At 41.7% G+C, this 18,861-nt stretch overlaps 1 protein-coding gene across 2 annotated transcripts in view; it reads right to left on the bottom strand.

The window, feature by feature from the left end:
* The window catches only part of EIF4B (eukaryotic translation initiation factor 4B), a 35,765-nt gene extending 17,292 nt beyond the window's left edge, over window positions 1–18,473 (bottom strand). For both annotated transcript variants that reach the window (XM_008003364.3, XM_008003365.3), the window contains exons 1-6: window positions 18,348–18,473; window positions 8,066–8,203; window positions 5,601–5,809; window positions 4,528–4,644; window positions 2,683–2,737; window positions 1,916–2,050 (exon numbers count right to left, since the gene is read on the bottom strand). In XM_008003364.3, the coding sequence (XP_008001555.1) occupies window positions 1,916–2,050; window positions 2,683–2,737; window positions 4,528–4,644; window positions 5,601–5,809; window positions 8,066–8,203; window positions 18,348–18,360 (667 nt within the window). In that variant the 5' untranslated portion in view covers window positions 18,361–18,473. The remainder of the gene's footprint in view (window positions 1–1,915; window positions 2,051–2,682; window positions 2,738–4,527; window positions 4,645–5,600; window positions 5,810–8,065; window positions 8,204–18,347) is intronic.
* Window positions 18,474–18,861: the final 388 nt, after the last annotated feature.

The following is an 18,861-nucleotide window of genomic DNA, read 5'->3' as shown; positions in this document are numbered from 1 at the left end:
TCTGTTTTTACTTAAACTATTTCAAACATATAGAAAAGTAAAGAAGCCATTATAACAAACTTATGAACTTATTACTTAGGTTTAGTGAATGTCATATTTTGCCATGTTTATTTCAGTTTTTTGTTTAAAAGAAATATGTTACAGATGTAACATCAGAATTTTCCCTAACCCCACCAACAATCACAAGGGTGGTTAAAATTACCATGCACAGCTTTATATTTTTTACAACTTATGCATTAATACTACATGGTATTGTTTTCAAATTTATACACAATTTTTTTCCCCTTAACGTAACAGATTTTGAATTTTATCCCTGTTGTTATGCTATTAAATATTTGATTACAGACAAAACACTAATTTATTTTTATTAGCTAGTAGCTTCTTTCCATTTTAAAAATAGTGTCGTCTATTTTTGTGTATTTTAATAAAGTTGCATAATTTTCCCAATAAAGGTTTTTGTTAAAGTGATGTATATAATTAATCTCTACTCCTACCCCATATTTCCCACTCTCCTATCTTTCTGCACCCCAACTATTTAATTACTCACACACTCTCTTCCCTCCACTATAATAACATATGCCCAATAAAGACAGGATTTTCTTGTTTTTGTTCACTGCTGTATCTTGAGCATTTAAGTGAATCAATTTTTATTAGAAAAAAATTACACTGCTATATCCTTGTTCACTGCTGTATCTTGAGTATTTTTAACGTGAATCAATATTTTTATTTTAAAAACTTACATTTTAGGCCAGGCGTGGTGGCTCATGCCTGTAATCCTAGCACTTTGGGAGGCTGAGGCAGGAGGATCACCTGAGGTCAGGAGTCCGAGACCAGCCTGACCAACATGGAGAAACTCCATCTCTACTAAAAATACAAATTTAGCCAGGCGTGGCGGTACATGCCTGTAACCCCAGCTACTCGGGAGGCTGAGGCAGAAGAATCACTTGAACCTAGAAGGCGGAGGTTGCGGTGACCTGAGATCATGCCATTGCACTCCAGCCTGGGTAACAAGAGCAAAACTCCGTCTCGGGTAAAAAAAAAAAAAAAAAAAAGTATTTTAATTGTTTGCTACAAGCATATAGTAATGCAACTGATCGGCTGGGCACAGTGGCTCACCTCTGTAATGCCAGCACTTTGGGAGGCCAAGGCAAGCGGATTATGAGGTCAAGAGATTGAGACCATCCTGGTCAACATCGTGAAACCCTCATCTCTACTAAAAATACAAAAATTAGCTGGGTGTGGTGGTGCACGCCTGTGGTTCCAGCTACTTGGGAGGCTGAGGCAGGAGAAATGCTTGAACCCAGGAGGTTGTAGTGAGCCAAGGTCGTGCCACTGCACTACAGCCTGGGCGACAGAGCAAGACTCTGTCTCTTTCTGATTTCAAATAGCTCACTTTGTAGAATGTGTTGGGTTTTTTTTTTTTTTGGAGACAGGGTCTCGCTCTGTCACCCAGTCTAGACCTCCTGGGCTCAAGGAGTCCTCTTGCCTCAGCTTGCTGAATAGCTAGGACTGCAGGTGCGCACTACCACGTCAGCTGTTTTTTTTTTTGGTAGATAGGGTTTTGTCACCCAGGCTGCTCTCAAACTCCTGGCCTCAAGCAATCCACCTGCCTTGACCTCCCAAAGTGTTGGGATTAATAGGTGTGAGACACCATGCCCAGGTTGGGTTTCTTTATAAACAATTGTCTCCAAAAAAAGAGAAATGTCTGTCCCTTTCTTTGGTTAAGTTTCTAAAAAAAATTATTAATTTGTCAAATTCGCTTTCTGCATCTATCAATTCTTTCAGATATTATCCAAAATTTTTCTTAATCTGCTTTCCCCCTCTATCTGTTAATGTGATCATCTGTAACACATTTGGCCTATTACTAAATAGCCTCCCAAAGCACAGAAGAAACTAACTTCATAAAAACACTTACTGTCTCCAAAGCTATCATCACCTCTTCTAGGGGGGTAGTCATCAAAGCTGTCTGTAGCAGGACGAGCCCTCCAGTCTGTATCTGTTTTGTCAGAATCCCGATTTCTATCACGGCCAAAAGAACGATCATCCCTGTCTACAGATACATTAAAACAAAAACCATAAGTTAGCTCATAAAAACTTTGCCCGATGTTTCTCACACATAGAAAAACCCCACTTGACCCTATTTTTCACTTTCACATCACACTGTCATCCCAGTTACCTCAGGCCCCATAAGTACATGCTCCAATTCAACCCGGGTGGTTCTTTTCCTCCCATTTTTTCCTATTGATTTAATGCTTAGCTATCTCAAATTCTGCATAGGCCAGGAGTCCCTGAAACATATACAAATTAGGTCCCCTTTGTGACCAATGTTCTGTTAGGCAGATAATCTATTTATCATCTATTTAATGTTCATCTAGATCAATCAGGCTTCTCAATCTTGACATGCATTTTGGGCTGCATAATTCTTTGTTGATGGGGACTGTCCTATCCCCTACAGAATTAACCCCTGGATTCTACTTATGTCAGCAGCACTCCCTCCAATTGTGACAACCTACATTGTCTTAAAACATTGCCAGAAATCCCCTGTGGGGCAAAACTGATTGAAAACTATTACTGTAGATTCAGGCAGGCCCACCACTACCCCTATTAAAATTTTCTGGGAAAGGATGGTTTGTTGTCATCCTAGGACCATTACCAGTCAGAAATCTCTACCAGTTTCCTTACCTTTATCCTGTGCTTGATCAGCAACGTCCACTCGAATTCTCCTGTTACCTAGAGACTGAGAGCATAGGACCATATTAACCAACCTTTTGCCCCATTATGCACAAATCCCTTGATTGACCTTGAACGTCTGGGCATAGCAGAAGCACTAGGGGAAGGAAGATAAAGGAGAACACTGTAATCTAGCTAACACTCCAATCTGTGGGCTAAAGAGTCCTTTATAAAGACTTAAAAATTCAACAAATTTAAGCTGGCTTTGAATATTAGGTCAATTATCATACTACTTTTACAAAGCTTAATTTCACAGAACAGAATTAACTTTATAACGATCCAAGGTAATTTGTCAAGTGTAGTAAATTCAAAATAATCCTCACATAACTAGCTGAATAAAAGGAATATTTGGTGCCACAGCAATTATTTATCAAAATTTATAGAAGCCAGGTGCAGTGGCATGTACCTACAGTCTCAGCTATTTGGGAGGCTGAAGCGGGAGATCACTTAAGCCCAGGAGTTCAAGTCCAGCCTAGGCAATATAGCGAGACCCTGTCTCCTAAAAATAAAACACCCAACACATTTATAGAGCCCCTACTAGTACTATACACCAGCAAAATTGCATAAAGCATGCTTTGTCTACAATCTTAGGTTCTTTCACTCAGTATTACCTTTGGATAAATCAGTTCTTCCAGAGATACCCTCTGACTTCCCTTTCCCACATCATTATTTACATACTTTGAACCCAATTAATTCTACTGCTGATTTTTCCTCATTTCATAGTAGAATCTACAGTTGAAGAAGGATAACAATGATTTTTAGTTAAAAATACCCAAAACTATATTAAACACCACTATAATGAAATCTTTAGTAACAAAGTAACTCTTAAATATGCACCACAACAATATATTAAGTAATAGTTCATCTAGTAAGCATCAAATAGTTAACAACTGCATGGTATTCTTTTTCTTATCCAGACTGAGTAAGGTTAGAGACCACTGAAGTTAATAAAATCTATAATCCAATAAGAGAAACTCTGGAACAACATTAGACCTTCATATGCTTTAAATTTAACTAAGTACATTAATTTTTATCTCTATTTCACACTGATGACAGATTACGATGATGGTAATTATGAGGCAGCAAAAACTATTTCTAAGAGGTGTTGATTTCAATCATGTCATATGGCAAATTGGGACTTATGGCACGAATTATGGCACAAATGGCACTAGAAATTGCCTTATCAATAAACAATAAGGTGTTTTTGGAGTTAAAGGAGGAAAAAAGTCTTTTTTCTTCTGAGATATAAGCCTCTCAAGTTCTGGGACAGGAAAATATTTTGTAGGCAGTGTTGATAAGCAGGAAGGATTGGATATTTGTCTCTCTCCTATAATATATTCCTTTGTAGGAAATGTTTCCAAATCCTCTTAAATGAACAAACAATACCATCACAACACTTCCCTGAAAATGAGATATGCCTTTCAATACTAAACAAATTTGATTTTTCTATTTGCCTTTATCAGGTCAGATTACTCTGAAAAAGTCATAGGAGTTGAGGCAACACTATGGGTAAACCAATGTGAGACTTTTTTAGAGACATGGTGTGTGGTGCGTTTCTTCCACAATTTTCCACCTAAGTACCTCTCTAAATTATTGGGGCCTACTGAATTTGCTGAAGTGTGACTTGCTAAATGTTGAATGTTAAGTGATATACTGTTAAATAATGCAGGCCTTTATTTGTAGATATGGGAATCTTTGAAGTGAGCCACTCACTCAACCTAAAAAATATCAGTTTGATAAATAAACACGAGATTTGTGAACTTACACCCCTCATATCCCCACTCTTATTTTCTTTACCTCTTCATTGAGACTCAGGGCACTGAGCAGGGAATCCAGGTCCTCAAATTCAGCATAACCAAAACCTTTCAACCTCTCTGGATTGCTGGGTTCACGTGGTAAACGCACTGCACTGATCTGAAGGAATAAGAAACAATAACAAAGTTTCCCAACGTTCTTCATTTGCCATTTTTTGAGAGGAGTACGAAAGCATTACTGTATGTGCATGAATTTTTATGACTACACAAGAACATGGTTGTCTCAGGAGGAAAACTGATACAGAGGGATAGTAGAAACTTTACTAAATGCCCTATTATACCTTCTGAATTTTGAACTATATGAATTTAACCCTTAAAAGAAATATGAATTCAGGCCCGGTGCAGAGGCTCATGCCTGTAGTCCCAGTACTGTGGGAGGCCGAAGCAGGTGGATCATCTGACGTCAGGAGTTCAAGACCAGCCTGACCAACATGGTGAAACCCCATCTCTACTAAATATAAAAAATTAGCTGGGCATGGTGGCACATGCCTGTTATCCCAGCTACTTGGGAGGCTGAGGCAGAACTGCTTGAACCTGGGAGATGGAGGTTGCAGTGAGCTGAGATTGCACCGTTGCACTCCAGCCTGGGCAACAAGAGCGAAACTCCATCTCCAAAAAAAAAAAAAAAAAAAAAAAAAAAAATCTAAATTATATATATATATATATATTTTTTTTGAGACAGAGTCTTATTCTGTCACCCAGGCTGGAGTACAGTGGCGCAATGTCAGCTCACTGCAACCTCTCCCTCTCAGGTTCAAGCAATTCTCCTACCTCAGCCTCCTGAATAGCTGGGATTACAGACGTGTGCCACCATGCCCAGCTAATTTCTGTATTCTTAGTAGAAGAAAACAACATTAGCCAGGCTGGACTCGAACTCCTGACCTCAAATGATCCACCCACCTCTGACTCCCAAAATGCAGGGATTACAGGTGTGAGCCACCATGCCCAGCCTTAAATTGTATTTTTAGTTGTTTAAGAGCAACTGCGATTCCACAATTAGTCTTTTTTAGACACTATCCTCAATATCTAGTTAATTATTACAACTTTTACACTTACATTTAATCCTCTAAAGAATTCCTTAATTGACTCTTCTGTCACATCATAGGGTAGGTTCCCTAGAAAAGCAGTGTAGGGTGGCGATTTGGGAAGACGGCTCCGGTCGATATTGGGTTCCCGAGCAGCCCGTGGAGCAGTGGGAAGGATGGAACGGTCAATTGGAGGCGCCCTGTACACATCGTCGTCATTACTGTGCCACGTTGTTGAAACTAGGATAGAGGAATGAATACAAGAATTAGAAGAAACGTCTCTCACTACTGTCATAGAATAAGAGGACCCATGTTAACTGCCAAATATTAAACATGCTATACAAGGAAACAGACAAAAAAAAAAAGTGGGGGTTCAGTAATAAGGGCACTTTACAAAAAGAAGATGCTTCTGAGATTAATTATGACACCTTAATCCTTATGTAGCAAAGAAATACTATTCCATAAATGTATGGAATTATTCCATAAATACAACTGTTCATGGAATATTACTGTGTGCCAGCTACTTTATATTAATTATATCCCATCTTATGTTTCTAACAGTCCTGAGGTTGTCCCCCATTGTACAGAAAAGCAAACTCAGATTTCACACAGTAATTTGCCCAAGGTCACAGATGGTAAAGCTAGGATTCAAACCTGGGTCCCTCTTACTCCTGGTGTATAACGACTACTGACAACTCTCGTACTCCTAGTGGAGAGGCTGAAGTGAGTATTTTTCTGCATGGTCTATCCTCCCTTAAAAACAACAGGCCCAGCTCGGTGGCTCACGCCTGTAATCCCAGCACTTTGGGAGGCCAAGGTGGGTGGATCTGACGTCAGGAGTTTGAGACCAGCCTGACCAATATGGTGAAACCCTGTCTCTACTAAAAATACAAAAATTAGCCAAGCATGGTGGCGCGTGCCGGTAATCCCAGCTACTTGGGAGGCTGAGACAGGAGAATCGCTTGAACCGGGAGGCGGAGGTTGCAGTGAGCCAAGAGACTGCGCCACTGCACTACAGTGTGGACGACAGAGACTCCGTCTGAAAACAAACAAAAAATACAACAACAACAACAACAACAACAACAACAACAATCTTTCCCTACAGCACTGTCCATGAATTTGTACTTCAGATACCAACACTTATGGGAAGTACAACCTATATAAAATTTCCTGTTTTGGCTGGGTGCGGTGGCTCATGCCTATAATCCCAGCACTTTGGGAGGCTGAGGCAGGTGGATCATGAGGTCAGGAGTTCAAGACCAGCCTGGCCAAAATGGTAAAACCCCAACTCTACTAAAAATACAAAAATTAGCTGGCACGGTGGCAGGCACCTGTAATCCCAGCTACCCAGGTGGCTGAGGTAGGAGAATCGCTTGAACCCCAGGAGCAGAGGTTGTGCTGAGCCGAGAGCGCGCCACTACACTCCAGCCTGGGCGATAAGAGTGAGACTCTGTATCCAAAAAAAAAAAAAAAAAAAAAAATTCCCATTTTTAGGAATTATGAGAACAGGTCACAAGAAAAATTATTCTTTCAGCATGCAATAAAAGATTTTCAGGAAGAAAACAATGGTAATGAGATTTATGTCATACCTGATAATTATAAAAAATAGCTCCTGATTATTTCTGGTGACTCCCTGAAGGTACAGAACTTGTCCAAATGACACTCAATGACTCTTCTTTATTTTCCCACCATAATTAGTGTTCTCATTCCTTTTCCTCAGACCATTTTTGTTTACCCAAGGACACTGATTTTATACTAGTAACTCCTAGAACTAATTATTCCTTGGCTCTGAGTAAACATAGCTGACTCCCAAAATGCAGGGATTACAGCTAACAGATAACATAGCTAACAGATTACACTGAAACATCACTTTTTGTTTTTAATTTTTTTGAGATGGAGTCTCGTTCTGTCACCCACGCTGGAGTACAGTGGCATGATCTCGGCTCACTGCAACCTCCACCTCCTGGGTTCAGCAATTCTCCTGCCCCAGCCTCCCGAGTAGCTGAAATTACAGGCACATGCTACCACACCCAGCTAATTTTTGTATTTTCAGTAGAGACAGGTTTTCACCATGTTGGTCAGGTTAGTCTTGAACTTCTGATCTCACGTGATCTGTCTACCTCGGCCTCCCGAAGTGCTGGGATTACAGGTGTGAGCCATCGTGAGCAGCCTGAAACATCACTTTATGAGGACCCCATAGAATTGCTTACTTTTAAAATGAAGAAAATGAGGCCCAAAAGAATAGTAACTTAAGAAGTCTGTTAATGCAAGAGCAAGAACTAGCAAAGCTCTCTTAAATGACCACTTCAGTCTTCACTGCAAAGTCTGATAGCCCAAACCTCAGAATAAACCTTAGATTCTACAAAATATGTAAGATTTCAGGTGCTAAAAAATGAGTAAGTTCTTTTCAGATTACAAATGATGTGAATTATTATGTAATAGGTTTTCTCTAGAAAATAATAAATATTCCAAACATGATGACAAAAGAAAAATTACCATCTCCTTCCAGGTCATCCGTTTCATCAGCCCAGCTGACTGGTTTGGAAACATAGGTGCTTCCTCCACCAGTACCCCCATCCTCAGCCAGAAAGTCTGTTAGGGAGATAGTCTTCCCCTTCTTATTCTTCTTTTTTGCTGTTTTAAAAGGCAAGAAAAAGATTATTCATCAATACCCAGATATTTACAGAGCTGTACAATGCAATATTATAAAACATTATTTTCAAAGAAAGTAACATGGACACTCCTCAAATGGTTAAATTATGGCATTTCCATGAAGGGGTACTATACAGACATAAATAAGGAGAAAGCACAATATAATGGTACAAAAAGAAGAACCGAACAATAAGAAATTTAAAAGTTGCAGAATATCTATTATGTGTAAACACATGTTTACGTATGGAAAAGGGTCTGGGTGTATGAGATACCCCCTGGAGAGTATGTTTGGAGTGTGGGGGCAACCTTTTATTTTCTACTATATTCACTTATCATCTGAGATCTTTAATTTTGTAAGTACTTCTATTCAGTTACTACTTTCACTGCTCCTTGGATAAAAAAGATGAATAAAAATTCGTATCTCACATAACATATTCTGTATGGCAGTTCTGAAGATTGTTTGACACTTGTAAACAAACCATAGGAGGAAGGAATCACAACTATCCTTTTTCTTTTTTTTGAGACAGAGTCTTGCTCTTGTATCCCAGGCTGGAGTACAATGGTGCCATCTCGGCTCACTGCAACCTCTGCCTCCTGGGTTGAAGAAATTCTCCTGCCTCAGCCTCCTGAGTAGCTGGGATTACAGCATCCGCCACCACGCCCAGCTAACTTTTTTGTGTTTTTAGTAGAGACGGGGTTTCACCACATTGGCCAGGCTGGTCTCAAACTCCTAACCTCAGGTGATCCACCTGCCTCAGCCTCCCAAAGTGCTGGGATTATAGGTGTGAACCACCACACCCAGCCCCATTTTTTTTTTTCTTTTTTGGGACAGGGTCTTGCTCTGTTGTCCAGGCTGTAGTGCAGTGGTGTGGCCATGGCTATCTGCAGCCTCAACCCTCCCAGGCTCGTGTGATCCTCCCACCTCAGCCTCCTCAATAGCTGGGACCACAGAGGTACACCACCATGTCCAGCTGATTTTTAATTTTTTTTTTTTAATTCCCTATGTTGCCTAGGCTGGTCTCAAGTATCCTGGAGGATCCTAGGCTCAAGTGATCCTCCTGCCTCAGTCTCCCAAAATGCTGGGATTACAGGTATGAGTCATGGTGCCTGGCCACAACTATCAATTTATAGAAAAGGAAACTAAGTCTCAGAGAGGTTAAGTGAAACACTAAATGTCTGTAAAGTTAAGAGACATTAGATGGCTAGGCTGAAGATAAAACCCAAGTTTTTTTCATATGAAGTCCAAGGTTCTTTCTATATACCAAAGTATCCTTGCCTCTCAGCAGCTTATTCTATGTCAGATTATCAAAACCATGGTAAAACGTACTGCTATTTGTAGTGTTCAAATGGTAAAAGTCATATTCCCTAGATCTCTCTGCCCTCTAGAAAAAATGTCCTTCTCTACTATAACAACACTGCATATGAGGATATAATGCTAAAAGGAAAACACAAGAAAACCCTAATAACCAACACATTTAAGTGTTTCCCACCATTATGGAATACTTAGTAATCTCCAAATGGTTCAGCTTAGCGAACTGACACTGCTCTTTCTTTTTGGTCCTCAGAATTTCTGATAAGTTACCACCAATCAAGAACTAATTCAGAAGAGCAGAAGGGACTCAGTAAAGTTCCAGAACTGGCCTGATAGCAGACACTACATGATTAAGAAAAAAGCAAGCAGCTTTGTTGTAAAAAAGATTGGCTTCATGGTTTTTATAATCATGAATTTCTCCTCCATGTTCCAACTGTCACCTGATTTTTAATCCAAGAATATCAAACTTGATGTACCCCTTTGTTTAACTGAAGGTTGCTTTCTCAGTTGGTATCTGCCTTTCTTTCAAAATTCAACTTTCAGGAAATAAAGGTAACCAGTTTGCTATGAATGTTAACACACAGCCTTCCAGACACAATCAGAACCTGAAGTATTACGGTCTCAACGTGCAAACCAGATGAACCCGGCTAAAATAATCAAAGTTGACCACGAACATGGTATTTTCCATATCTCTCAAGTGACTTAACATTAATCCAGCTCCGAAAGTATTGTTTATGATCAACCAGATCACATTTTGAATCCATCCTACTTTTTTTTTTTGAGACGGCTGGAGTGCAGTGGTGTGATCTCAGCTCACTGCAACCTCCGCCTCCCGGGTTCAAGTGATTTCTCCTGCCTCAGCCTCCCAAGTAGCTGGGACTACAGGTGCGTGCCACCATGCCAGGCTAATTTTTTTTTTTTTTAGTTTTAGTAGAGACAGGGTTTCACAGTGTTAGCCAGGATGGTCTCGAGCTCCTGACCTTGTGATCGGCCTCCCAAAGTGCTGAAATTATAGATGTGAGCCAATGCGCCCGGCCTGCTATCTTTTTCTTTTCTATTTTTTTTTTTTTGCAGTAGTGCAATCATGGCTCACTGCGGCTTTGACCTTTTGGGCTCAAGCGGTCCTCCCACTATAGCCTCTTGAGTAGCTGGGACTATAGGCATGCACCACCACACCCAGTTAATTTTAAAATTTTTTGTAGAGGCGGGGGTCTTGCTACACTGCCCAGATTGGTCTTCAACTCCTGGCCTCAAGTGGTCCACCCGTCTCAGCCTTCCAAAGTGCTGGGATGAGATGTGAGCCACTGCACTTGGCCTTATTCCATAGCTTTCAAAGAATACAGTTATGTAGATGTTGGGTCTCATAGCACTTTTATTGCTGCAGCTCATATGCAAAAGTTTTTTTTTTTTGAGAGGGAGTCTCACTCTGTTGCCCAGGCTGGAGTGCAGTGGCACCATCTTGACTCACTGCAACCTCTGTCTCCCAAGTTCAAGTGATTCTCCTGCCTCAGTCTCCCGAGTAGCTGGGATTACAGGCACGTGCCACCAAGCCTGGCTAATTTTTGTTATTTTTAGCAGAGACAGGGTTTCACCATGTTGGCCAGGCTAGTCTCGAACTCCTGACCTCAAAGGATCCACCCACCTCGACCTCCCAAAATGCTGGGATTACAGGAATGAGCCACTGTGCGCCCAGCCTCATATGCAAAGATCTACGGGAGAGTTTAATAAGCTAACATGAATAAGACATGAGGTAAACCACTTATAGTGCCTGGGCTTATTTTAGACTTTTTCATATCATTTAATTCAAAAATAGAGCCTGGGATTAACATGATGCTAGCTAGATATCCTTACCCTCATGGGGCTTAATCTGGTATCATCAGCTAATATCCAATTATTAACCTGTCCTTCCACTGGGAGGATAAAAATAGAACTGGTGGTCAGTACAATGAGGTCAAGTTCAACAAAAGAACATAACAATCTGAATAAGGTATCCCTTTCCTCTTTGTTCTATATACGTATCTTCTACCAAAACAGCAGAATGTGGAATTAATCTGCCCTTTAGTCCGATTTGGCTTAAATCAACTTTGTAGATCAGTTTCTCAACTCTTATCCCTTGACTCCTTTGACAAACAAGTTTCTTCTTTAATGTTATTTGAAATTTCCAAACAAATTAAATATCATGACTAAAAAATATTAAAAGCACTTTTAAATCTTAGAATGTCTTTTCAAATCACAAGTCTCCCCCTCATCTGATTGCCACCCACTCCCAGGCCCTCTGGTTAAGAAATTACTGTTGGACGAGTCTTTTTTTTTTTTTTTGAGACAGAGTTTTGCTCTTGTTGCCTAGGCTGCAGTGCAATGGTGCAATCTTGGCTCACCAAAACCTCCATGTCCCAGGGTCAAGCGATTCTCCTGCCTTGGCCTCCCGAGTAGCTGGGATTACAGGCATGCGCCACCACACCTAATTTTGTATTTTTAATAGAGACGGGGTTTCTCCATGTTGGTCAGGCTGGTCTCCAACTCCTGACCCCAGGTGATCCTCCCGCCTCCGTCTCCCAAAGTGCTGGGATTACAGGCGTGAGCCACTGCGCCCCAGCTGTTAGATGAGTCTTTAAAAAAAAAAAAAAAGGCTAAAATTCCGTACAAGATCTTTAACTTATTTAACTGCAGCAGCAGCACTGACTCAGTCACAACATAAGCAGCAGGTTTAAAGGAATTAGCCCTTGAAAAGCAAAATCAATAAGCCTAAAGTAGATGCCTGTGCTTGTTCCACTCCATTTCATTCCAATAACTGAGAAAAGATGTTATCTAAATCCTCCATGCCCTTTGCTCCCCCAATACCTAGGCCCATTACATGTTTAGATATCAACAGTGTTCCCTCTGCCTTATAAGTAAAGCACTGTTTAATGCTCCAGGTTTATCAATCCTTTGCAATTCGACAATGAACTGTCCAATTCTTTAATTTTCTCTAAATCTTATGTGAACTTGTTAAAAAGGTAACAAATCAATTACCTCGCAAAACAAAACGTGTCCCAATTATTTATACATGGTCTACAGTGGGGAAAAGACACCACCAGCTCTTTATATATCCATACAGGTTTAATAGAAGATCTTAAAAACAGAAATATTGCTAAGTCCAGAAGCCCTTAAACAAGAGACAACACATTTATGGTTTTCTTAATAAACAGAATTTGTTATAATAGACACTAAAATAAATACAACCTACTTCTTAACTCAGAGTTTCTCTATTTCAGCACTACTGATATTTTAGCTTAGGTAATTTCTTGTCATGGGGCGATCTTTAGCAGTATCTCTGACTCTGCTCATTAGATGCCAATAGCAACCCCCGAACCCCATTCCACTGTGACAACCAAAAGTGTCTCTGGACACTGCCAAATGCTCTATGGTGGGATGGGGGTTTGGGATGAAAAGACTGTCCCTTAGTTGAGAACCATGTTCTAAGTGATGTTTCACTTCAATGAATAAAAAGATAAATGAAAAGGAAATGTCAGTCCTATACAAAGGACTTTTCTTTGGGGGTGATAAAAAGGTTCTGAAATTAGATAATAATGATGGTTGTACATCTCTGAATACACTAAACCCCACCAAATTGTATAGGGCCTTGCTGTGTCACCCAGGCTGGAGTATAGTAGTGAGATCATGGCTCACTACAGCCTTGACCTCCAGGGCTTAAGCAATCCTCCCACCATAGCCTCCCAAGTAGCTAGGACCACAGGTACATGCCACCATCCCTGGCTAATTTTTAAAAAATTTTTTGTAGAGATGTGGTCTAACCATGTTACTGAGGCTGGTCTTGAATTCCTGGGCCTAAGCGATTCTCCTGCCTTGGCACCCCAAAGTGCTGGGATTACAGGTGTGAGCTACTGCACACAGTCCACACTGTATACTTTAAAAGGGTAAATTTTATGGTATACAAATTACATTGAATAAAGCTGTTATTAAAAGTGAGTTCTGCCAAATTCTCCATAATTAAAGGCTACTTTAGGCCATGCGTGGTGGCTCATGCCTGTAATCCCAGCACTTTGGGAGGCCAAGGTGGGAGGATCACCTGAGGTCAGGAGCTCGAGACCAGCCTGGCTAACACGGTGAAACTCCATCTCTACAAGAACTGCTTGAGCCCAGGAGGTGGAGATTGCAGTGAGCCGAGACCATGCCACTGTACTCCAGCCTGAGCCATAGAGTGAGACTCTGTCTCAAAACAAAAACAAAAACAACAAAACAACAAAAAAAGCTACTTTAAATAATGAATTAATGATTAACAAATGTTTCCCTAAATCAACAACATTGTATAAACACAATCTACCCAAATAGAGTGTCTAGAATTAGACTAATTACATTGGTGTTTAAAGCCCAGCCATGAAAAGACATTTCATGCAATGTAATATCGTAATATTCCACCTTCACCTTTACTGCACTATATAGATGCTCCCCAACTTATGATAAGACTATCAGGATAAACCCATCTCAAGTAAAAAAAAGCATTTACTATCCAGATAAACCCATTGTAAAGTTGAAAAGATCCCAATGCAAACCACCCTTTGATTTAGTTGGGGATTGGGTAAGTTTAGCATAGTAGAGATAAAGACTAAGTCAGAACTCATAAGCTCCACCATCTTGACTCACGTACAGATTCAGTTTCATGACCTCTCTGTGCTCAATTACTTCATTTTGACACAAGAAGAAAGATGCCATACTATCTTTTCCTTATCCCTCCAGGGATACTGAATTTGATCATTTACATAATCAAAGTAAGTGCCCAATGCATGCCATACTAACCATTACACAAAATGGGAGACAGGAGCTACACAAATTCAAATTAAACTTCTTGATTTGAGTACTTTCCTACTATTGGGACCATAGCAGTATCTATTACAAATTTAAGAAACTGGCTCATAAATGTACATAAGGCAAATCTAATTACAAATATGCACTTAAAATACTGTACTCGTCAGTTATTTCCTCTACCATTATGAAAAGAGAATTCCAGAATGTTTTGAGATGAAACATACCTCTTTTTTCAATGACATTACTTAGAAACACTGCTTTATCTTAACTGACAGTATTCTGTATTAGTATTTAAACTTTCAAAAAGAGTTTTAGTTTTGGCCTTCTGGGTATCTTACTCCCAGAATAACATATACATGATGGAGAATGGAATTTGAAACTGGGTAATCTATAAGCAATATATAATGGCAACCCTTAAAACCATTTTACTGTGAGAGTTAGCAGTGTATGAAAACAACCACTGCAGAGCATCTTCTCCCTATAAAAATAATCAAATGAGATGTCACACAGGATGGCATTTTGAAGCATTATGGAAATGAAAGGCCTGTGCACGAGCTTATGTATGTTATTTCCAATTTTAAATTTTTTTTTTTTTTTGAGATGGAGTCTTGCTCTGTCACCCAGGCTGGAGGGCAGTGGTGCAATCTCAATTTACTGCAATCTCTGCCTCCTGGATTATAGGCGTGAGCCATCGTGCCCAGCCCAATACCCCGCTAATTTTTGTATTTTTAGTGGAGACTGGGTTTCACCATGTTGGCCAGGCTGGTCTCGAACTCCTGTTCTCAGGTGTTTTGCCCACCTCGGCTTCCCAAAGTGCTGGGATTACAGGCATGAGCTACTGCACCCTGCCCAATTTGAAAGCATTTTAAATGTTAAACTGTATCAAACACATCTGATTCCCTCTAGGTAAGGGGAGAACAGACAAATAATGACCACTTTCCAGATAAAGAAACTGAGATTCAAGAGGTAACTGGCTTGTAACAAGTCTACTAAAGTAGTCACAATGAAAATTTAAGAGAAATGAAAAACTTCGTATTTTTAAGACTTTTTTTTTTTTTTTTTTTGAGATGGAGTCTTGCTCTTTTGCCCAGGCTGGAGTGCAGTGGCACAATCTCGATTCACTGCAACCTCCGCCTCCCAGATTGAAGTGATTCTCCTGCCTCAGCTTCCTGAGTAGCTGGGATTACAGGCACGTGACACCACACCCAGCTAATTTTTGTATTTTTAATAGAGACAGAGTTTCACCATGTTGGTCAGGTTGGTCTCCAACTCCTGACCTAGTGATCTGCCCGCCTCAGCCTCCCAAAGTGCTGGGATTACAGGTGTGAGCCACCGTGCCAGGCCTTGAAGAATTCTTTCTAAGAAGCAAAGCAAGAAATTAAGTGTACTGGCTCAATGTATCAAGTTTCTAGGAATTCAAACTATCCTCATTCTATAGTTAGTTCTGAGACCTACCTTAGTTCTTGAAGGTCAATAATGGATCACACTGGAAACTGGTATTGCTGCAAAGAATTTTTTGGTCTCATTTAACAGTAAAAGAGGCATATGAAGTTGTTTTATGTATTTTCACACAGAATACATAACATCCATTTCCCTCATTAGGGAATACTGGTTACTTCACAAAGCCAATGTGACTGGAAAAGAGGAGCGGGGAAACCATCCGATAAAACCGATTCCTCAAGGGTAGACTGAAAGACGTGACTTGTGCTCAGATACCAGTACCAGCTAAAAAGATTTACTGAAGTGAATTAAAGGAGATGAGGGTTTTCAAGGGAGTGGAGTAAATATGGAAGAACAAGAAAATGGGACGGCACTGAGTAAATCCCTTTAATCAGTCTGGATTTCCCTCAACTTGGTAAAACAAAGGACATGAATTGCTGTCACGTCTTCCGCCTCTAAAAAAAAAAAAAAACAAAAGTTAAGAAAACACAAATTTTCTTCACTAAATTACTATACTAAACTGTTAAGGTGGCAAATCCAGACCAAGTAAGTACTTTAAGCAATGGTTAGTTTAAAATATATTTAGGCCGGGCGCGGTGGCTCAAGCCTGTAATCCCAGCACTTTGGGAGGCCGAGACGGGCGGATCACGAGGTCAGGAGATCGAGACCATCCTGGTTAACACGGTGAAACCCCGTCTCTACTAAAAAATACAAAAAACTAGCCAGGCGAGGTGGCGGGCGCCTGTAGTCCCAGCTACTCGGGAGGCTGAGGCAGGAGAATGGCGTGAACCCGGGAGGCGGAGCTTGCAGTGAGCTGAGATCTGGCCACTGCACTCCAGCCTGGGCGACAGAGCTAGACTTCGTCTCAAAAAAAAAAAATAAATAAAAAATAAAATAAAATAAAATAAAATATATTTAGGACTTGTACTAGCCCACTGAAGAAAAAAATTTGAACATTTTTGTAAACTTCAGATGCTTTAGGGCAGCGTCCTAAACTGATGATGACACCTTGATACTTTTAAGCTGCTGAGGAGTCTCAAAGATTATGAGCTTGCTCTGCCAGCTGAGAGCAGTGTGGCCTTAAATAATATTCCTCAGCTGGGAAATACCACCAGCTCTCTGCAGTACCTCAGGATCGAAGGAGACAACAATGCACAAAAGTGCTTGGTCAACTGTCAAGTGTTACACCAATGAAAGATCTTCAAACGCACCTCAAATTTCTCAACATTTTCCAAAGCCAACCATAACCCTTAGCTTCTTTGTAACAGAGATGATGAATTACCGGGTAAGAAATGAGCACCCAGAGATAGAAGTTCAAATAATGTTTTGAAGAATGCAAGGTCATGCCAGAGAAAACAAACTATATTCCCCAAACTAAAATCAATGCTACAAGATGTTGGGTCATCACTGCTCTTACAGGCCCATTAGATATATAAGTAGACTTGCAAGGCAACCTCCAAGGTTGTCTAAAGTAGTAAGCAACTCCAGTCACTAGTAATACATAAAGTAAGCAACTCCAGCCACTAGTAATACATAAAGTAAGCAACTCCAATCACTAGTAATACATAAAGCAAGCAACTCCAGCCACTAGTAAGCACTATCTTAAAGTACCTGCTGGTAGTTGTACAGTTACCTTAACAAAAAAAAAAAAAAAAAAAAGCTGAAATCTACCATTGGAGCTATCCAAATTCAACCAACATGGAAGCGCCAGAAGAGAAACCTGATCCTTGCATATAGCTGCGCTGAGTAAAAACGCCTCCAACTGAGTATGAGAAAAAAGCCTAGAAGGAAATCCAGGTGCACACCCGTGCTTCTCAACACGTGGGTGCACCACACTGGGTTCCCCAACCCCCAACAGCACCAACCTCCAAGCCTAACACACATACCCTTGGAAGAATACAGGCACAGGGCCACACTCTAGAAAGGGAAGAGACAACCTAAAAGGACATAAAAAGAGCGCAACACAGGCGCGTTAAAAGCTTCCCATCTGGGTTCTAGCGCAAGGACTGAAGGCGCGCCCGTCTCCACTACCCTCGTGTCTCCCACCGCGCACGCGCACCACTGCCTTCCCCCGCCCCTCCACCGACTCGCGCTCGCATTCCAACTGCTCCCCCCCCACTTATTCCCCTGCCCCCGACTCTGGTCCGCTACAGCCTCGCGCCTTGGAGACGTAGCCTAATGTGCACTCGTCCGCGCAGCAACCGCCTCCTTCCTTCCTCCACGCCTTCACGTGGGCACGGTGCTTCACGTCTACGAAAAGGCCTCGCACCACCCGCACACCTTTCTGCGCCTCCTTCTCCAGTTCAAGCCAGAGTCCACCATTACTGCCTATTCCAATCTCGCGCAGAAAGGGTGAAAAGAGTGTGAGGGGGAGGGGAAGGTGTCCTTCCCCTCCCCCCCAAACATCCCGGGGTAGTAACCTAACATGGCTACGCCGCCAGCCTGCCGCAGCCCTCAATTCAGAAAGGAACCGGTGCCAGCAGTTCCCCGACTTCAGGAAATCAGTGGATCACACTCGGAGGGGGGTTTCCGAGCCCAGTCCTTGGCCGCGCTCGGCTGCTCGCTCACCTGAGGCCGCCATGTTGGGAGAGGGAAAGAGAACGCAAAGGACCCGGATGAGGCAATCACGTGACTATAGCGGGCGCGTCGGGCTAGGAGACGCGAAGCTGGGAGGGGGCGGGGAGGTGAGGACGGAGACAGGAGGCGGGGCGGCGCTGCTCTAGGTTCGTAAAGCTGCGCGGCGAGGTGGCACGGCTTCCGACGGGAAGACATGCGCGACATGTGGCCAAAGGGGTGGGGCCTGGGTTGTCGCGAAACCCCTCACGCTTTACGTAGGGCTACACGCGGGCGCGGGGCTGGGGTTGAGCACTGGCCGGCCTCGTGATGCATAGACTTCCTGCCGGAAGAGTGACGGGAAGGGTGGGGCTTCGCTGCTGGTTCCGCTTACTCTGCACGGAGCCGGTGATGGGTGTGGCGAAATGGATGTTCTGAAAGGGAAGAGTCTGAGTTTAACGTACTTTTTTTTTTGAGACGGAGTTTCGCTCTTGTTGCCCAGGCTGGAGTGCAATGGCGCGCGCGACCT

The sequence above is a fragment of the Chlorocebus sabaeus genome, chromosome 11 (genome assembly GCF_047675955.1).
Source record: "Chlorocebus sabaeus isolate Y175 chromosome 11, mChlSab1.0.hap1, whole genome shotgun sequence".
Lineage (NCBI taxonomy): Eukaryota > Metazoa > Chordata > Mammalia > Primates > Cercopithecidae > Chlorocebus > Chlorocebus sabaeus.
Note: the sequence above shows the minus strand (reverse complement) of the source record. Positions and strands in the feature narration are given on the sequence as shown.